This window comes from Brachyistius frenatus, unplaced genomic scaffold (genome assembly GCF_029030835.1).
Source record: "Brachyistius frenatus isolate BFR_SWC_R1_liver_20210118 unplaced genomic scaffold, ASM2903083v1 Contig_193, whole genome shotgun sequence".
In the NCBI taxonomy this organism is placed as follows: domain Eukaryota; kingdom Metazoa; phylum Chordata; class Actinopteri; family Embiotocidae; genus Brachyistius; species Brachyistius frenatus.
This window is the reverse complement of record NW_027210792.1, coordinates 462,581-482,081: the sequence shown is the minus strand read 5'-3', so window position 1 is coordinate 482,081 and position 19,501 is coordinate 462,581. Positions and strand designations below refer to the sequence as shown.

At 43.1% G+C, this 19,501-nt stretch overlaps 1 protein-coding gene across 1 annotated transcript in view; it reads right to left on the bottom strand.

Annotated features, from left to right (window-relative positions):
- LOC138632740 (latent-transforming growth factor beta-binding protein 2-like) overlaps window positions 1–17,517 on the bottom strand; it is an 80,805-nt gene extending 63,288 nt beyond the window's left edge. The window contains exons 1-3 of the mRNA XM_069718527.1: window positions 16,992–17,517; window positions 14,270–14,343; window positions 2,651–2,921 (exon numbers count right to left, since the gene is read on the bottom strand). Coding sequence (XP_069574628.1) covers window positions 2,651–2,921; window positions 14,270–14,343; window positions 16,992–17,452 — 806 coding nt within the window. The 5' untranslated portion in view covers window positions 17,453–17,517. The remainder of the gene's footprint in view (window positions 1–2,650; window positions 2,922–14,269; window positions 14,344–16,991) is intronic.
- Window positions 17,518–19,501: the final 1,984 nt, after the last annotated feature.

Sequence of the window (19,501 nt, the reverse complement as noted above, 5' to 3'; positions counted from 1 at the left end):
AGACGTGTGCTGGAGACCTTCTTCAGGGTACCGAAGATAAACAGACGACCTGTGGGTGAGCATGTTTGTCAGGTAACACTATCTGTTTGCCAACAAATAGGATTACCGTGTTTATACATGGCAACCTTAGACTAGCAGTTATCTTGTTTACCATCATCATCAGAATATTTCATCAGTTCTAGAAACTTCCTAAAGAATAACCACATTCGTTTCTGTCTTTGCTGTCTGCAAACAGAATCGTCTGGCTGCTTATTTCTTTTTGTTGTTGAGTGCCCCCTACATGGGGAGACTTGGTAAAGGCAAAGGGAGGATTTGGGGATAGGTATCATAAGTTTGCCATCAATGCATCCTGGTACATGTAGGTTAGTGGTCTCCAACCAGTAGATCGCTATCTACCCAATAGATTAAAGGAGCTCTCAGAGGAAAGAGGTTGGAGACCACTAATGTAGGCATAGCACAGCATGGCAAGCAGGGAAACTAAGAAACAACTCAGCTTCCTTGGTAAATATAGCACACACTGAATAATATATAGTTTCAAATAACGACATTTACCATCAGCACTGAGTGGACATCCACAGAAAAAGTGGTGAATTTCCTATTTCCTACAGCAGCTCTCAAAAACAGTTAGTCAGCTTCAGCAGAAACATGATTGTGAAAACAGTCATAGAAGGGTTATTTGTGATTCATGAACACTGTCTGCCTCTTGCGATGTTGAATCTGCTGCAAAATCTCTCGCAATTCAACTCAGATCTATGACTCAGGACACAAATATGTCCTGCGAGTCAAGAACAAAGCAAACATATGCATAGCAACTGTGCACGCTGCAGAGGTCTTGTATTGATTAAAAGATTTACTATGACTTCAAGATAATTGTTTTGGGAAGGAGGATGTATAAAATCTCTTATGAACCATCTGCCAAAACATTCAGTGGAGTTTCATTTAGCTACCACAAACACATGGACGGCTCGGCCAGCATAATTCCATGACACCAGCAAAAGCCAAAAATGATACAAGACCTTCACAATTAGCAAGAGGAGCACCATAAATGTCAGATGTAATTGACAATGTCTCAGTGGTTTGGTGCAGAGAAATTACCCAGATGACAAACTGGCTATAAAGTGAATGATGACCTCAGTGCCCAAACAAATTATGGCACTTAAACCAACTGGGAGCGAATTAGAAAAGCACTGGGAATAAGTCCAAAAATACAGCACAATTTGACAAGATAAGTCTGAACCTGTAAGCAATAACAATCCATCAAAATATTCCCGGAAACAATTACTCCCTTTCAACATCCGTGATCAAGAATACGGTTCGAGCCATGGTAAAGTAATTAATCAAACCAAATCGTTATTTCCAACAAGATTGGAACTAAAACAGTCAGAGGTCGAAGCCAAGAAACTATTAGGCCTGTCTGATTAGCAGTCTTTGGAGAATTTGCTGAATGCGCCGAAAGAGGCCTTCGTCTGAGAAATTATTAGTTGGATGCATTATAGTCACAGTTATTTCAATAAATCAAAGAACAAACTGAGACGCTCAAAGCCTAAAGAAAATATAATCTCCCTGCTCTATTTTCAAAGCAAACGCGTGGGTTAATACTTCTGTCTGGTAAGCCATGTTCTATTTTCCGACATTTTACAGATTTAAGTTAATACTTTTTCAAGCACGGCAGCAAATGGCAGCAAATGCTCATGAGCTTTACTTCGTATTTGTTTTTCTTAGACTGTATTAAAGATTTAACATATGAACCCCGTCATCTGGATTGATTTATTGCAACGAGAAACACAACCAGCGCTGAACTTGTTAGTTATGAACTACTGTTTGTTCATGAGTCTTTACATAAGTTCTAATAGAGAAATGTGTCACTTTGTTTTTCTGCAAGACAGCCTGTATGACTGTATCTAAAACTACAAAATACTGCGTATTAGCATTCATGAACAAATTGGAAAAAAAACATGACATCATGTCCGTGAGTTTGATGGGTTCAAAAACAAAAAGAAAAGGCGAATTAAAGAATCGCAAAACTGCAAACTGAGAGTGTTGAGGTTCAAAATCCCTTCATTTCAGTGGAGCTACCTGTGGATTTGCTTGCAAGATCCAAGTCAATCCTCAGAAAGTGTTTGACAAGCAAATTTGAGCCGTTTACCAACAGCAAACCTTCCTGACGGCACGGAGCTCTGAGCAAAGAGCTGGATGAACGCAGGTACACAGTCTGGGAAGAACTCCTGGTTTATTATTGGAAGTTGTGCTCCATGCAATTTTATTTAAACCCCTTTTGTCTCAGTATAAACTCTCAGGTGGGGTGAGTAACAGACAGTTATGAAACAAGAGTAGCTGGTACAAATAAATCTTTTAAATAAACTGTGTGAGGTTATTTTCCATTCGGTGACTTGTCTAATGAGCTTGTTGACTGACAGTAAACACTGAGTTTTAACTGAAAAGATTGTAAACTCTAAAAAGCCTCTTTAATATCTCGAGATAATGTGGAGAAGTTTGGGCTGGTGTGTTTTTTGTTAGTTCGTCTGACAGGGTTTGATTTAGATCTGATGGAAATCTTTCCTCTACAAATTGTCTTTTTTGACGCATCCTTATTTGTTGAAACTGCGAGGCTCTGTCTGGCTATAATACGAAGAGGCGGAGAATCACTTACACGGTGTGGGCAGGCTGCCGGGTGGTCGCAGGTCGTGCGGTCTGGACTTTGGTGGTGTCGATGGCGTGCCGTTCTGAGGGCCTTCTCTGCGGTTGGTCCTTCTGGAAAGGGCTGATGCCGGGTCGAACGCGCCTCAGGCCACCTCCGTCGCGGATGTACACCTGCTCCGGGGCCACCTCCTCACAGCGGGGCCCCTGGAAGCCTGAGCGACACACGCAGGTATGTGGCCGGCTGCAGGAGCCCCGGTTCTGGCAGGGGGGCTGGCAGTCAGCTGAAGAGAGAGCACAGATGGAGATCAGGTTTTCAGCAGGTCACGGTAGAGCGTGTGTCCCCCCCTTGTATGAAGGGGCGGTAGCAGAAATGGCTTTCCCTGATCTCAACACCGGGGATCACTTTAAATTGATTCAATCAAGGGGCTATTATTTTCACTTCTTAACCATTTTGGTCCTTTTCATTCAGCACAGAGCCTGGAGGGGCTGTCAGGTTCAATTTCTCTAGAGTATTTAACTGCCCTGTTTAGTCTAAATGTATATGATCACTTTCATTAAATCCTTATCCAATTTCTCACAGCCTGTAAGCTTATAAGACAAGTCGGCGGCTCAGTTTAGCGCTGCCGGCATTTCTATATGCAATGATTTCCTAAAAGTACCTTGTGTCGCTGATGTAGACTCCAGTGTGTGCTCTCACTGCAACACAGGCAGCTTAAAAAGGTCATAAAAGTAAGAGGTCCTAAAAAAAATGAGCAAATAGGAAAAAGTGTATACCGGAGGGCCGACTGCAAATATATGACACTTCATCAAAGAAATGGTCTGTGGAGCTGTTATCCTCTATTTGAAAAAGAAACTGAAATCTGATGGGGATTACTGTATTTAGAAGATGAATGCGTGCATAATATAGTCTGCAAACACACAGCGCTGAGGTTATTACGTGGTCATGGAAAAATAATCTGTGTCAGTCTACCGGCCTACCCCAAAGCCTGCCATCACACTCCAGATACTCGAGCAGCGGAAGGCACTGCGGCACGCACTTTAAAGCAAACAAGCTCTCCATCTTGTGACACAAATGTATGTAGTCGACGGCACTTGGGGATTTATGACATTGTCCTCAAACAGTAAATCAGGCCACTGGTCTGTGGCAGCTAAAACAAACAGCGGCGCTCTGTCAACAGGGCTCTGGAATGCTATTGACACAGATGCTGTGGACACTGACGGATCGGGAACGCTGCCGCAGCTCTTGGCAAGTGACGAGCGCTGGCAGTCAAAAGAAGGACCCCACTGGGTGCGAACGGCGCTCTACCTACTGCACACTTCCTGTTATTGCAATAACTGCTCTGAGTCGGGCCGCTCGCAGCGCACGTTATGCGCTCCATGTTTCCTTTGGTCTCGAGTGAAAGCACACGGGCTCCCCGGGGGGCTGTTCACGATGAGCTAGACTGACAGAAGGAAACACGACGGCGCCGCGTAGTGTCACACATTTATTATCTTCCAACAAAGAAAGACAAAATCTGTAGAGCGTGTTTTGGTTTCCTCAGATCGCAGTTAAATAGAAAACCACTGCATTACGCATCATCAGGCTGTGGCAGGATGAGAAAAACTAACAAATTGGGGATTAAATATCAGATAATCACTGCTCTCTTTTGCTTTACGGTGAAGCGAATTTTATTTGGACCAACTAATTCACTCAAGCATCTCGTTTTAACTACTCGGAGGAAAATGTACACCCCTTTTTTGATGAAGTGTACACATTTTGAGAAATGTGGTTGTGGATTTGTGTAACTTGGTATGTGATCCGAATTTTCCATCATGGGATAAAATGGGGATTGTCTGAGCTCTGTTTGGCAAGAGGTAAAATACATCATCTAACTAAAGTACGGGCTGGCCGGGTGCCACCGTCTTGTCCGGAGTCTGCTTAACCTCAAGGTTTGGGGATGAAGCAGCGGATCAAATAGGCCACAAATTCCAGTGACATTATGCTGGAGAACTTGGTAATGTGTGAAACTGCGTTCTTCGAAAACAAACTATCTGAACCCGAAACGAGAGACAGCGCTGGGCAAAAACAAATGAACCCGCTGACGGCTGGCTTACGATGGGATGTGTTCAATTGTGAGATGCAGAAGTGACACCAGACAAACACGCCGCCGGTGCCGACAACAGAGAGGACAGGTCAGTGACCCCGGACCTGACATGCGCCCCACGTGAAGCTTTGCAGCATTGCCGCGGCGTACAGTGTCACTGCCTATCTGTGTTGTCTCTGCGCCCTGCCTCTCGGCTGCTGAACACATTGTCGCAGTAATTGCTGTCGTGCAGATTTGTCTTGCACATCATTAAAACTAATTGCCTCGCATTCCATCCATTTCGCAAATATGCGCAGCAATTATTACTTTGCAAGAGTATTAATAAAATGAGAATCCATCGGAAATAAAAGAGGAGAAATGGAAAACATTCCTGGCATTGCCACTTCAGCCTTAATTATGGCCAAGACAGACTGGCCAAGTTTTTGGAGACTGTGTCGACATCCAGTCATCTGAAAAGAGGAGACTGTTAGACTGTTGTTGGAAGCTTTGAGCTTTCCACACAAACACACTGCACCAGACGAATCACTAATAAACACATTACTGGGCCTTGGGCTCGGCTAAAGTAGATACAATTTGGGGTAAGCTGGAGGTCTTTCAATCCTCTCAAACTTAAGCTACATGAAGATACACATCGGGTTTAAGAGAGTCTTAAGTAGCATCTCTAAGGAAACACCTGACAGCTGTGGTTAATGCACATATCCATCCTATATTCACTTTTCTATAATATAAATTAAATTAAATAACTATTGTCAAAGTTCTTGGTTGCACCTGAGGCGATCACACAACAATTCTCTACCTATATTAAAGCATTCCCAGAGCCCCAAGTATTGTTAGTCAGTTACCTGTCAGACGTTTAAGGTTTGCATGTGCATGTAAGGTTGCCATTCTTGTCCCCCTTCCAACGGACTCGTATTTCCAACTTAGTGCTCGTTTCCACTCCATTACAATCCACCAGAGATTCGCCTTCCTCTCACTCTGACTCGGAGTAACACAACCCATCAAATCTTTACAGTCCTCTCATTCAGCAAGGGGCAATTTGAAACCAATATCTGACATAATTCAAACACGTAGAGAAATCTGCTCGCTTTGCACAGGTCGACGGAGCTGCCAGAGGTAACCTGACTTTTCTGAAAATAATATTGATAATGAAAGCGTAATCACAATAATCTTGGGAAGGACTCTCTGCAGTCTGAGAGCATTATGAGCCATTATGGGATTTAGAGGCTGGGAGCTGTGCCGGAGATTCGAATTTAGTAGAATTTGACAAAAGGCTTCAAAGCCTGAAACTGAGCGACGGGAATTTAGGAAATACGATTAAATAAGATTGGCAACTTTGGACTGGCTATTGAAGCATGACTTAATGATGAGTTAACATTGTAGGTGGAATGTGTCTGAGTATGTGGATGCACTTTTTGTGAAGAGGTTGAAGCAGAGGTGCCCAAATTCTTTCCTATGAATTGCCAAAAATGTATCTGGATGGAGGACTGTGGGACAAAAATTAATGTTCATGTGTGAAATTACATTTAGTTAAATGTAATATATTTGACAGAAAATGAACATTCTAGATCGAAAATAAAACTTCACAATTAAAAAAACGACTCTTTAATCAGGTAGCATGAATTTGTATTACTTTGCAGAAATTATTGTAAAAAACATAAAGCATCTACATGATTGTTTTTGGGGAGAACAAGCATGTCGAATGTCCCGCTGGGCCCCAAACTGGGCAGCTCTGGGCTAAAGCTTAAGTCTGACATCGGCTCTAAAAATTTGCACAAAACTGTGCAGACCATCACAAGACTCTTAAGAGTGAATAGTCTGGCGAAGCTCCTGTGATGACAGCAGGAGTCTCTGTTTAGGAGTCACCACCGAACCTGACAGATCTCATGAAGTAGGTGAAGTGTTGAAGATCGTGGGAGGCAGATTGCAGAGACGAGCTTAAAAAATGTGCCTCTCATCCGGACTCGCCTTCCACTGATGAAGTAAGAATCGGTCTATTGAGCAGTTAATACAATTGCCTCTCAATGCTAATCATTTTCAAGTGAGTGTTAATCTCTTCGCAACATGTGATTTCCACATGCTTGCCAGTACAAGTTTCTATCATTTCAAGCTTTCCAAATGCAAAACTTTGCCGTCTACGACCAAACTGCGGTTGCTGTAACTTTGCAAGCCTTCATTAAAAGTTCAGAAACCCAACTTCTTCATTTTTCTAATCAAAACCAGAAGAGAGGAAACCCGACGCTGCTTAACTGATCCTTTATTTGCTCTTTGTGGTGGACTTTACAAGCGTAATATTTCAGCAAATTAAGGTGCCTCTGTCATAAATGCACATTATTCAATCATAGCGTGGCTTCTTTTTTGGGGGGTGTTACAGTACAGCAGTTGTAGCTTTTACTCTCCCATCCCACCTCAGCTCTGCGGGAGGATTTTGTAAACCTACATGTGACCCCTGACACTGTGTACATTACATTGAGCCACGCTGTTTTGTGCCTCCACCACACCGTCAGACTCCCACATTCAGCCTCTAATGGGCCACGTGCTCGGGCGCTGTGCGGAGGATATCTGGATGTGGGGGAGTGCGCGTACAACTTGTAAAGCTGACTCTGAGACGTGGTGCTCACCAAAAACCCACAAACTCCATCCTCCTGAGGGATCACATCCCCAACAACTTCCATATGGTCTTTAAGCAGGAGGGTGCTATGATATATGGTTGGCTACGTGCTGCTCTAACAACACGACGGCCTCAGTGAGCGTGTGTGTGATTGAAGGAGGAGGTGCTGAGGAGGCTGTTATTGCTGCTCTGTAAATGTCAATCAAGCCCAGGCTTGCTTCTTAGCCTCATTGCTGAGAGATCTGCTTCGGCACGTGGACCTTTTTCACATTATGATGCTATTAATTGGAAAACAGCATTATTGAGTGTAAATAAATACTTCCCAGCTTTGCGTGACAAAGCATGCTCTACTTCTCTCCTCAGCTTATGCACAAATATGGACTAATAAACAAAAATGAAAATCCCCAAGAGGCTGTTTAGGTCCAGACGCTGAGTAGTACCTCATTTTCACCACGCTTTCTTCCATGGTAGCAATTAGAAAAACATGTGGCCCTCAAAGCAGGACCCAATTGCACCCTACAAACAGACGCACCAGCTGGAGCGAAGAAAGCAGCACTCCTGGTTTGGGGAGACAAAGTGAGATCGAGCTGTCCAGCATCTATGTTAATGACGGGGTTCGGGATGTGTATGGGACATAACTCTCCACGGGGCTGTCAGAGGAGCGGCATGCCCCCAAACTGTAAACTGTCCACACACGACTTTTAAAGCTGAGGACGGCTCCGTCTGTGGCTGTCTGTGTTGCAGCAATTTCAACCTATGACGCCCCCTGAAACACCAGCATCTTAAAAACCTCATCCTGTTCTTGTAAAACACGAGAACATGGCTGGGTTAGCCTGGTTCTCAATGCTGTTAAGACTTTTTTTCTTAGTTTGATTTAAACCTTTTAAATAATAAGCCCTCGACTCTACTCGATGCTCCCTGGTTTTTCTTTGTCCGTGGACGATACCTGCTACCTGCTACTATTTTAGTATCGCCCTTCGTCGGTGCGCCAAGCAAGCTGAGGCAACATTAAAAGGTGACGTGAAGAGACTGAAGACCATAAGACACTCTCTCTTTACTCTCTCTGAAGAGTAAAAAACGGCTGGAGTCCTACGGAAAGACGTTGAACTTTACGAGCAATTTTTGATTGTGGAATATTCTATTGTAGAAATGAAAGGCGATTTTGTTGAGGTGATTTTGACATTGACGTAGGCTAATGGCGATTTGATGCGGTGTTGCGATAACAGTGCCGCTGCCTCGAGGGGGCACTGCCTGCAGCGGAAAACTAAACCTATAAAAGTACCTGATACTACATACGAGGCGAATGGAGCCGGTACAATCAGGGGAGATGCAGCTAAATGTCTCTTCTTTCACGATCTATCACTCTTGTTTATTTAATGTTCGTCTTCATCACAGGAGCTCAGCCAAACTCGTATATCTGCAGCTTCCTATCGGATGTTGTAGATGAAAAAAAAACCTGCACATTTTCCACAGGATTTTGAATCATCATATCTTAACTACCTCTGCTATACAACTAATGCATTTAGCAGTGTTATTCAGCAGGAAAGTCCTGGTGACTCAGTGGGTCATGGTGCACGCTGCATCATGTGCTTGACTCTGGTTCATGACCTCTAAGCTGCATGTCAAACTCGCTTATGAAGTGTACACGCCATGACGAACCTCTCATCCCACAGTTCAAACATTTGTTCTGCACAATAAATATCTCTTCTGCCATGAAAACACATACATGTGACTCGAGTAGATAAGAGCAAATGTCACGGCAGTTTCTTGAACTACATCATGAGGTTTTGTCACAAGCTCTGGTTCAATAAACTATTGTTCTGTGCGTCGGGGAGGTGAACACGAGGCAAACTGAGACGGCTTGTATCTATTAGGTGAAGATGGTGAACCTACATTTTTTGGGTACTGTTTGGAGGTCACAAAACGTTCACACATGTATGTCCTTGATACTTCAGCAGCTGCTTCCCACATGTAACAGCAGAAAATGGGCATGAAAAGCATTTTACACTTAAGATCAGGTTTAGTTCTTAAGTGTTGAGAGTAATAACTCAACATCAGGGGGAAAAAGTTTTGATTTTACTTTTGTTACAAATGTATGTAATGAATTACTTTACCATTGGACTCTGTGGAAATTGTGTTCCCTCTGTGGGATTAAAATGAGCTTTTACTAACTTCAGCCATCCGACGTTACGCTGTGAAGAATGAGGTAAGCATTAGATGTTGAACAGCCGAGTTGAGCCTTTAACATGACTCTCAGTGTGTCCACACTGGAGGCCTGTAATCCCGCTCGAACTACCCCGGGGACATTACAGAATTAAAGGTACATGTTACATGCTGTATTTTCTGTTTGGAAGGAGCAGAGCGGTCACCATGTGATGGCTAAGGTAAGCAAGAGAGAGAGAGGGACTTTTCCGCATGAGGAGTTATTAGACCCGGGATGGGACTCTGAGCAGCATCGCAGGCCAAAGACAGCTGGAAGGTAATCAAAAAGAAACTATTCTCTACACCGTTTCACTCTGTCAATCACCAACTGCTTAAGAGACTGAAAACAACTTTATTCCTCCACGTGAATGATGCACCTTTCATCCGCCCCTGGAACAGACAACAGGTTTAAATCAAGGGCCATCTGTGGAATTTTGCTGTATGGGTCGGCCTCTCATCGTCGGCTGTACTTGCAGCATGTTGCCATATGTATTGTGTGCTTTCACCAGAACATTGTGATGTATAGCGTGGTGAAAATAATTCTGCAGCAGAGTCCAAAAGCGTGCACTTTAGGGAGCACTATGAGCTCGGATGAAACGAAAGCCAATTCCTGTCTGGCGCTGCAGGGACAATTTCCCCAGTGTTTCCTGATCTAAGTGTTCTATATTGTCCCATACATCTACTCTGTGTGTGGTGGACCAAGCCATTAATCCAATTACTAAAACAGCTATGTCAACCTGAGAAGCAAAACAAGGTAACTCTAGTTAACTTGCGAATTGGAGCCACCAACACAAGCCCTCCTTTTCGACACGCACGCTGACATTTTTTAGTGACTTTTCATTGTTTATTGTTAATTATTGGAAGGATTTCCATAACAGATATTTATGCCCCCTCTTAACAAATTGAAATACATTTGGTGATTCTTTCAATTTCAATTAGATATAGATAGATTAGATAGATAGATAGATAGATAGATAGATAGATAGATAGATAGATAGATAGATAGATAGATAGATAGATAGATAGATAGATAGATAGATAGATAGATAGATAGATAGATAGATAGATAGATAGATAGATAGATAGATAGATAGATAGATAGATAGATAGATAGATAGATACTTTATTAATCCCCAAGGGGAAATATAAAAATGCACAGTATATACAATAAAATAGAATAAAATTAAATTAAATAATTAAATTTAAACTAACTAAACAATAGTGCAAAGTTTTTTGTTTTTTTTATATTTAAACAACCAAGAAAAACAGACAACGGTGTTACGGCAATTGGTCAAATACATTAGTTTATAGACAACTACTTGCATAACTGACATTTCCGTCAACCTCAGTTTGTGTTTAGCACAATGGCACATATTACCTGCTAAAGATCAGCCTGTTCACAATATCACTGTGTGCATGTTAGCTGACCGTATTGCTTTGCCAGAGTACCACATCACAAAGCGGCCGTAGACTCTTGTAAAACAACTACTTCTCCCAGCTCAGTGTGTGTGCGACGTGGAAGCCGATTCATGAAACCATTTCCAGCCATGTTTGATGGAGAGCCACATTCAGAAGTGGAAAGATATGAATGAAACCACTGAAGGCGGGCAGAAAGGAGATTTGATTTAAATTTGTCATCCGCTAACAGAGGCTTTCAAAGTTCTTGCTTTAATTGTTTTTCTTCCCAAGAAATGTAGTAAACCAAAACTTTAAACAAGTAATTCTACACTGATGTACAAGACATCTAATTGAGGGTTACTGTATTTATCCTACAACATTCCAGCAATTCAAACTTCCACTCTAATTCCACAGCTAAGTAACTTATTATTTTGTAAACTTTCCCGATACGAGGCAGCGGGACCGATTTGTTGGTACTAAACCAACATGCTGCTTTCTCTTTTTGGCAATTACTGTTTAGGCAGCTGTACACCGTTCCCATGGCTTACCAGTACCGGTCCATACAACGATTCCTGTGTTGCTGAGCTGTTGGATAAAACTTTTTTGAAATTGATGGAAACCATTCGAAAATATTATCTAGAGATTTGACATCTGCACAAACATGTCATCAGTCTTCGTGTCAGGAAAGTGTTGACAGCAGCAGTAATGCAGCTGACTGATAGTCTTGTCTCACAACTACAGCAGGACTTCTGCTGGGCGAGGCCGCAACTTAGATTCCCCGTGCTCTTCATTTAAGTAACAATACTTTTGATGAACAGATGTGAATATCAACACTGAGGGAATAAGTATAAGTGCTGACCCAATAAACAGGATGCAGCATTTGCCTCGACAAGAGCGTCCGTCCTGCTTGTGAGCAAACAGATGGAAATACAGCCGAGCTCACACCTGGCCTCACTTTACCAGCCAACCACAACACACACACACCTTTGGCTTTTCACCCTCATTAATAAAATTACCGTTCTCTAGGTAAAACCATAGCCATAAAATCCTATGAACTATTATCTCTAATTATGGTGGTTAAGTTGACCAGAAGACAAATAAACATGACATAGCAGCAGATCAAAGCTTTCTGTCACACAGCACTGGCTATTTTCGGCATATGGAATTCGCTTTAATATACAAACAAGTCTGCTCACAATCCATCCTGAAAACAGAGACAGTCAACACCAGAACCTGCCAGATGACAACCTCTAACCAGACACGCACTTTTTTCTAATCACATTTCTGAAGACATGTAGGCGCACTCCCTGGACAACTAGTGATCCAATTCCTGTCGTGTATATGCTCTGAGCTCAACCCAAACGAACAAGGAGGTATTGTTAGGAAGCCACGATTCTAGACACCCAATCCAGCCTCGTGGGTGAAGCCTGCAGCTGAAATTTTTAATATTAGACATTACTTCAATGCCTTCAGCAGGAGTTTCCTAGACATAGCTCAGCCGCGTTATGTTTTTACTTTTGCTCGCAGCCAACGGGTTTGTTCCTTTTCTTTCCCCCACTGTGAACATGTTTTCTCATGCTGCCATCCCCTAATAAAGCAGCCTGGGTCTCAGGCGAGGACGGAATAAAGATATCCTGAGCCTGTTTTCCTCCATGGAGGTCTTCTACTTGGGGGCTTCCAGTCCCAGCTCCAGTCTGGGGCCTTTGTCTTGGCACCTTGCCGGCCGCGGGGCTTCACTCAGCTGATGATAGCATAGCCTGCAGTCAGACCTGGGTGAGGGCCAAGCTGTAAGAGGGTCCAGATGGTTGGACAGACCCCTGGCCTGCTCAGATGCACTGCCTTGTTTAACATAGGCGTGTTAGACTCAACCTGTTACTTTCTGGCAGATTAAAAGTATTTACTCTTTTAATTTGGGTAACTGCAGCCTCATGTTAGATGTAATTTACGCCTTGGTAAGTGTGCCTTTATCCGGGGATTGAGAAAAAAATGGAAGGAGGCTTTGCGCTGTGCAGGAGGGAAGGGGATCTAATACGAAGACTGCTGGGGCCAATCATCTTGTTGTGTAATTGACTGGCTGAAATGTGTGTCAACTGTGTGTGTGTGTGTGTGTGTGTGTGTGTGTGTGTGTGTGTGTGTGTGTGTGTGTGTGTGTGTGTGTGTGTGTGTGTGTGTGTGTGTGTGTGTGTGTGTGTGTGTGTGTGTGTGAGGGGGAGACAATTAGCTGAGAAGAAACAGAGAAAACAGTAAACAAGTAAAAATAATTAAATAAAAAAAAAGAGCGCCAGCCAGCTGCTTGATAGATGTCACTTGCCGTGTGGGGTTTTACTTTGCTTGTAAAATTTAAAGATAACTTTAACTAAAAAAAAAGTTATTTTCCAACCTGTTATTTCAGTCTGTAGCAAACAATGGAGGTCATAAACGTGGAATTGAAACATGACGTGCAAAGTGTACATGTGGCGTGAGTTGTAGCCTTTTCTATTTTAAGATAAGCTTGGAGAACATGTCTAAAAAGATGATATTTTCGCTGCACATGCAAGTTAAAGACAGTAATCTCGACATCACTGTGATGGAAGGGGACTATTCAAAGACTTGCATCTTCTGCATTTAAAGAAGCGGTTGATTATTCGTGTACAGCCGGTGACTTCTATTCCACTTTTAATTATCTGGCAGTTTGGATATCCAATACTGCTGCGGTCAAATAAAAGAAGAAGCAGTTCCACCCATAATTAGGGGCTGGTGTCAAAAAGAGAGCCAAGTGCTAAGTGCTGGTAATTTCCATGCGAGGATCTTACATGAAAAGAAAAGGCAAACGCTGCATGGTGAACATGACCATGGGGGCAATAACACCCTAGAAAAACTTTCATAGGGCAATTCCACATTGACAGGATAGTCATTAGTAGAAAGTTACTCTGTTATTCTTCAGCCGGTGTGCGTAACATTATAAAGCCTCTCTGTCTGCTAAGTTTACTGGTGGAGGAAATTCTAGAGTAAGAAAAAGAAATAGTAAAAACAAATGGGAAAATGTCTGGCAGCAAATGTTGCCAATCACTTAGCATCAAATTCAGGTAAAACATTATTATTATTTTTTTAAATGCAGATATTACTGTAGATATTTTCTGCCTTTTTACAATCTAAATGTCCTATTAAAAAAAAATCTCATTATAAAACATTGCTAGAATGTTAAATAAATGTATATCACATGTGAGTGTGCTTTTGTGCTGCTTCACGACTTTCCGAACATGTATGATCTTGGTGGCCAAACAATAAAATTTTGTGGCCAACAATATTCACTAAAGTTACATTTATTTCAAGTTTACATAGAATTAACAATACTTACGTTTAATGCAGCGGTTGGTTCCTGGTGCCACCGCCCAACCAGAGCAGCACTGCTGACCTCCACAGACATTCGGCCTAAACAAAGGACCACAAAACCCACGGTGAGATACAAAACAAAAACTTTTTCAAACATCTATTTCAATAAAGGGCCTCTTCATAATCCATAGAGCAATAACTGAGACTGTGGAGGGCCTCAATCCTTTGCATGAAAAACAGATCTGATTGCAGAGTCTGTTAAGAGTTTCAAATCATTCGGATGGGGTTGGCCTATTGATATGAACACTTTTGAGATTACGCTATAATTGCATTTTATTTGATAAAGGTTTCAGGGCAAGTCACGAAACTCTATCTGAACGTGGATCCACAAGTCCCTCAGTCTGTTCTGTGAGAGTCCAGAGTGAAAACAAATACAGAGCTGTGTGAGCCTTGCAGGGATTAAGGAAGACACCCGGGATATGAAAAACACCCCGCATCTTCTATAAATCATCGAGCAAATGAGACATGACAACTTTTAAACTGTTATAACTGGATTCTTCGCACTCTTTAATCCGCACTTGCAGCGCGGGCCAATTTTTTTGCAGTGGGATAGATGAAGAGGCAGCAGACCGCAAGAGCAACCCCAGGGCAACAGTCAAGGTGCTGGCATGGATCTGTGCCCCATCATCTTTTCACAAGATATTACAGTAAGTGGATGTCTGACTCATGGTGATTCAAGAAGATAACGGGAATTGACTCATTGACCTCAGTTGGATTGCGCTCGGTAGATGCTGCGAGTGTTACTGAGGCGTCACATGGATAACATGCAGTTGTTCGGGCCCTCTGGCAGCCTTAGCTTTGTCATAAATCAAACACATCGGGCCGGGCCCGTGCCAAAGACATCAGTCATCACATTCAAATTCCATCAAGGGATTTAAGTATGTAATGGAGACCTTTATACAACATAATTAGTATCATGCCTCAGGTTAGAATACTGTGTATGCAGATAACACCTTGTTCACACCTTGTTATGTTTTTATTTAAACCCAAACATGATGAGTTGAGGTGTTTTTTCACTACTGAGCTATCTGGATCAATCAGGAATCGGACAGGTGCACTTAAACAGAAAGGGAGTCGTACTGAGTGAACTTGAATGTGCCAGTGCTGCAGGGGACAGTAGAGGAGTAAGCTGAGTGGGATTTCCAAGAGGAAATGTGTCATGCAAACACTTTCTCTAACAAGCAGTGGACGAGTCATCTGAATCTAATGACTCAAGGTGCTAAAATCACTCCGCCGAGGTAATGTCACCGCAGATTTATGTAACACCGCCTATATAATTGAAAGAAACTGATTCATTCAACACTGCAATATGTTTTTTTTGGCAATGTCGAGCAAGGCATTCTCCCCGTAAACATAAAACATGTTGAATCCTATACTGGAGGCAGATATTTTCTTCGCACTCAGCTTTTAATAGACGGCGTCTCAGTTCAACCATTCATCAGTGCTGCTGTCTGAGGGGAAGATATGTCCAGAAATGTTGTTATTAATGTGTGATGAGGTATAAATATAACACATGTATTCCACAGAGACAAACAACAAGAGACAGATGTAACTACCAGACAACATCCCTTCTTAGGTGTTAAGTGGTGTGGGGGGGGCAGACTCAGGGCATTGACATCAATATACAAGAAGTCCTGTTCCTCTGCTTTTTATCGAGGTTTCGGCTTAACACAGTTAAGTCCATATTATATGTAAGCCTATGTGAACCAATTGGTTGAATCCTTCTATTTCTTATAAAGTGTCCTCCATAAATTGGGCATATAAATCATCAATTTTCTAAAGGCGAGAGGCCCCATTATAACACACAAAAGAGATGTTTTATTTATATTTCACTGTCTGCAGCCCAAGGTGAGCCATTCAAATCCCCCTCTGATTATTATGTAAACACTCACCCCTCCAGTGTGTATCGCGCTTTGTCCCTATGGAACAAACAGGACTGGACACACAAGGCTTCATTTAACAAAAAGAAAAGAGCTCTAATATGGAAACAACCCATCGTCCTGTTTGGAGTTTACCACAGACGAAAAAACAACCGAAAAAAGCAGAGAGATTTGCAGCAGAGAGAGGGCCACTGGAGAAACAGGTGTTTCTGATCACTAGGCGAATTTGGAAATGTTCACTAGCCAATGCTCTGGTTCAGCCACAACAATACATGGCCACGGGCAGCGGCACGAAACTGGGGCACACGCAAAATCTGCAACCACCATTTAAATATCCTGCACTGTGGAGTAATGGGAGCAAATGGTGACAATGCAATGTTGCATGAATTTCAAAACAGTTCAGAGAGAGTTCATCCATTCACCTGTACATTTGCTGTTCATTACAAGCTTCCACTATATCAGCCCAGTGTTTAACCTCTGCTATTATTCCATGCCCTGCTATGACCCTGGTGTCAAAATACATAGGGCTACGTTATTGCAATTCATATCTAGCTTTTACCTCCGAGATGACAATTCCATGCTGTACACACTAGTACTTTGTAGCCACTGTTACATCATCAATTGGTTTGCCTTACAGGGAGAAAGATTATGCATAAGTGGGCCACCACCACTTAACAGTAAACCACATGTGAGCTACAGTAAAATAGGTCACCCAAATTCCTCCTGCTCCTGCACTGAACCTCACGGGCTTGAAGAGTTTGACAAAGCAAAGTAAAGATTGTGGAGCACTCGGCTGTGTACTCTTACCCGACAAGTCGTCTTGTGTTGGCAGCGCTGGGTTTGCTGTTCTGCCTGCGGTTCACTCTGGTTCTCTGCTGCTGGCTGACCGGGTGTCTGGCGGTGCGCTGCGCACCATCCCGCGGCGCAGAGACGAGGTCTTCCCGGGAAGCGCCTGCAGAGTGAACCGGTCCTGCTTTGGATATGTGTCTGCGATCCTCTTGAGCTGATGTGCCCCTGCGCAGGCGGACCAGAGTCCTAGACTTGCTGGTACCCGGAGAAGATGTTTCCGAGGATGCACCGTCCAGCGGTCCCCTGGGCGAGTGACCTTGACTGATCCCCAGAGACGGCTGCTGGTTCCAGACCGCCGGGTCTGCCCCTGCACCCGCTTTCCTCCCACCTGTTATGTCCTCATGACTGTCAGCAACGAGCATGAGCGTAACAGTCAAAAGCATAAAAACAGCAAATCCTTCACGGTCCATTTTGGGCATGCAAAGTTTTGAAACTACCGCGTAAAGGGGCAGACCGCGTAACAGTTATCAAGACCCACTAAAATATGAGGAAAAGAAAAAAAACGCGATTAGTCTACACGAGCTCAGCAAAACGGCATCCTCTCCCAAGAATGAAAGAAGCCTGGATACCTCTTCATAATGCCCAGGTAACACTTAAGCAGAATGTCTTCAGATTAGCAAATCAGCACTTAAACTGTCGAAAACTGAAACTATCAACTTTTCTCCTTCCAGCGCTGAGAAATAGTTGTTCTAAGCAGACATTATTCCATCTGTTTTAGTTTATGTTAAACAAGGAAAGAGGCGCAGAGAGAGCAGCGCGTTGGCTCCAGGGCTGCTGAAGCTGTATTCCTACTCCAAGTGAGAGAGTTTGAATCGTGCTCCCATGAATATCACCACCTCCTTGGATCTGAAGTCACTGGGAATTTGGATTGCATGCGCTTTGCAAGAAGAAACTCCCCCTCGTCGGCTGTATTGTTGCTTCCACTCACAGCACTGCTCGGTCCATGTGCCCACACGTACTCTCTCTGCCAAGTTACATGATGCTGCGGTTCACTTTGTTTTTTCTGAGATTCTTTTGAACTCTGTTCCTTTTACCTTTAATTTAAATATTTGAATTGAAAGACTGCCACCATATCATAAAAAAAATAACTTCCATGTGTTTTTCTTTCAGACTTTATGACAATAATTATTTCAAGTAAGGCTGTTTATTTCATTTAAATTAACTGACTGCTAATTGCTTTTGTTATTTTCTGACAGTACCGAGGCACACATTGAAGTACGTTAAGTTTTTATAAGTGCTCTCTGACCATGTGTAGGCACGCGCACACACACACACACACACGTATTTTTGATCTGGCACTGAAAAGCATGGGAAGCCCACAGTTCAAACTCACACTAAAACCTTGGAAAACCACTGAAGTTATGTAACAGATCCCATTCATCTCTACTTCTCCTCCATGCTGCATCATCACTTTCCTTCCGACTGTCTGGAAACAACACATTTCTCTTCTCCCATAAGATCTTAAACAACCCATCGAGAGTTGGCTCACTCCTCTCATTCAACCCACAAAAAAGATGCGCGCCATGTCTCTCCCATGAGTGGTCCCTCGGCACCATTACCACTCACAGAACCGCCGTCCAAAACACATAGTAGACTGTATTCGGACTATTCATCCTCTTTCCCACCGTACAAACCTCTGAAAACTGACTTTTCACCAGAAAAACCTTTTTTCAGGAGACTGAACACAAAAGCCTCTTCTTGCCCTTCTCTTTTCTGTTGCCTCTCCAAGAGAACATGGGTCTGTGGAAACGGGCTGAGCACCACAGCTGATTACAGCTTATCTTCCAAACCATGCGAAATCTAATTAGAGAAGGTAACATTTATCTTACGACTGTCCTGCAGTCCCGCCCCACCCCCGGGCTTGTGGCCTGCATGGGGTGGATGCCGCTTCTGAAGCTGATCGTGACTAGTTGACCTCAGCATCCTTGTGGGTGACCAGGACTTGCACAGACAGATCTCCTCTGTGACTGAGCAGCTGACTGCAGCACGCAGGCTGCTGTAGCTACTGCAGTCTGTCTTAATCCGGTTTTTTATATATATATATATCCTGTTGTATCTGCGTAGCAATGTGGTTCGTAACTTTTTTTTTTTTTTTTTTTTTTTTTGCAGTTGCAAAGCTCAAAGTGGGCCTGTGTCCCTCCTTTCTGCCCTCCCCATATCGGATTGTGCGATTCTTAAGGGCCCCAAATAAACTCCATTACCCAGAGGATACTGCATGAGGTCACCTATTTCCGCCCCGCGTGCCTGCTGTTAACTGCCGCGTTACGTTAATCTTTCCAAAAAGTTGACCTGACTCCAAAAGAGCACAAAAAGAACGCAATCGAAGTAAAAACGATTACACAGCAGATTTAAGTCGTTCCCACGCGGCGGGCTAATATGTGAGCTCCACCAGTGTTCACGGGAAGTTCGTATCAGCGTAACCAACTCGGTTCAATCCAAAACACCCTGTTTCCACTTCTATAAGTATG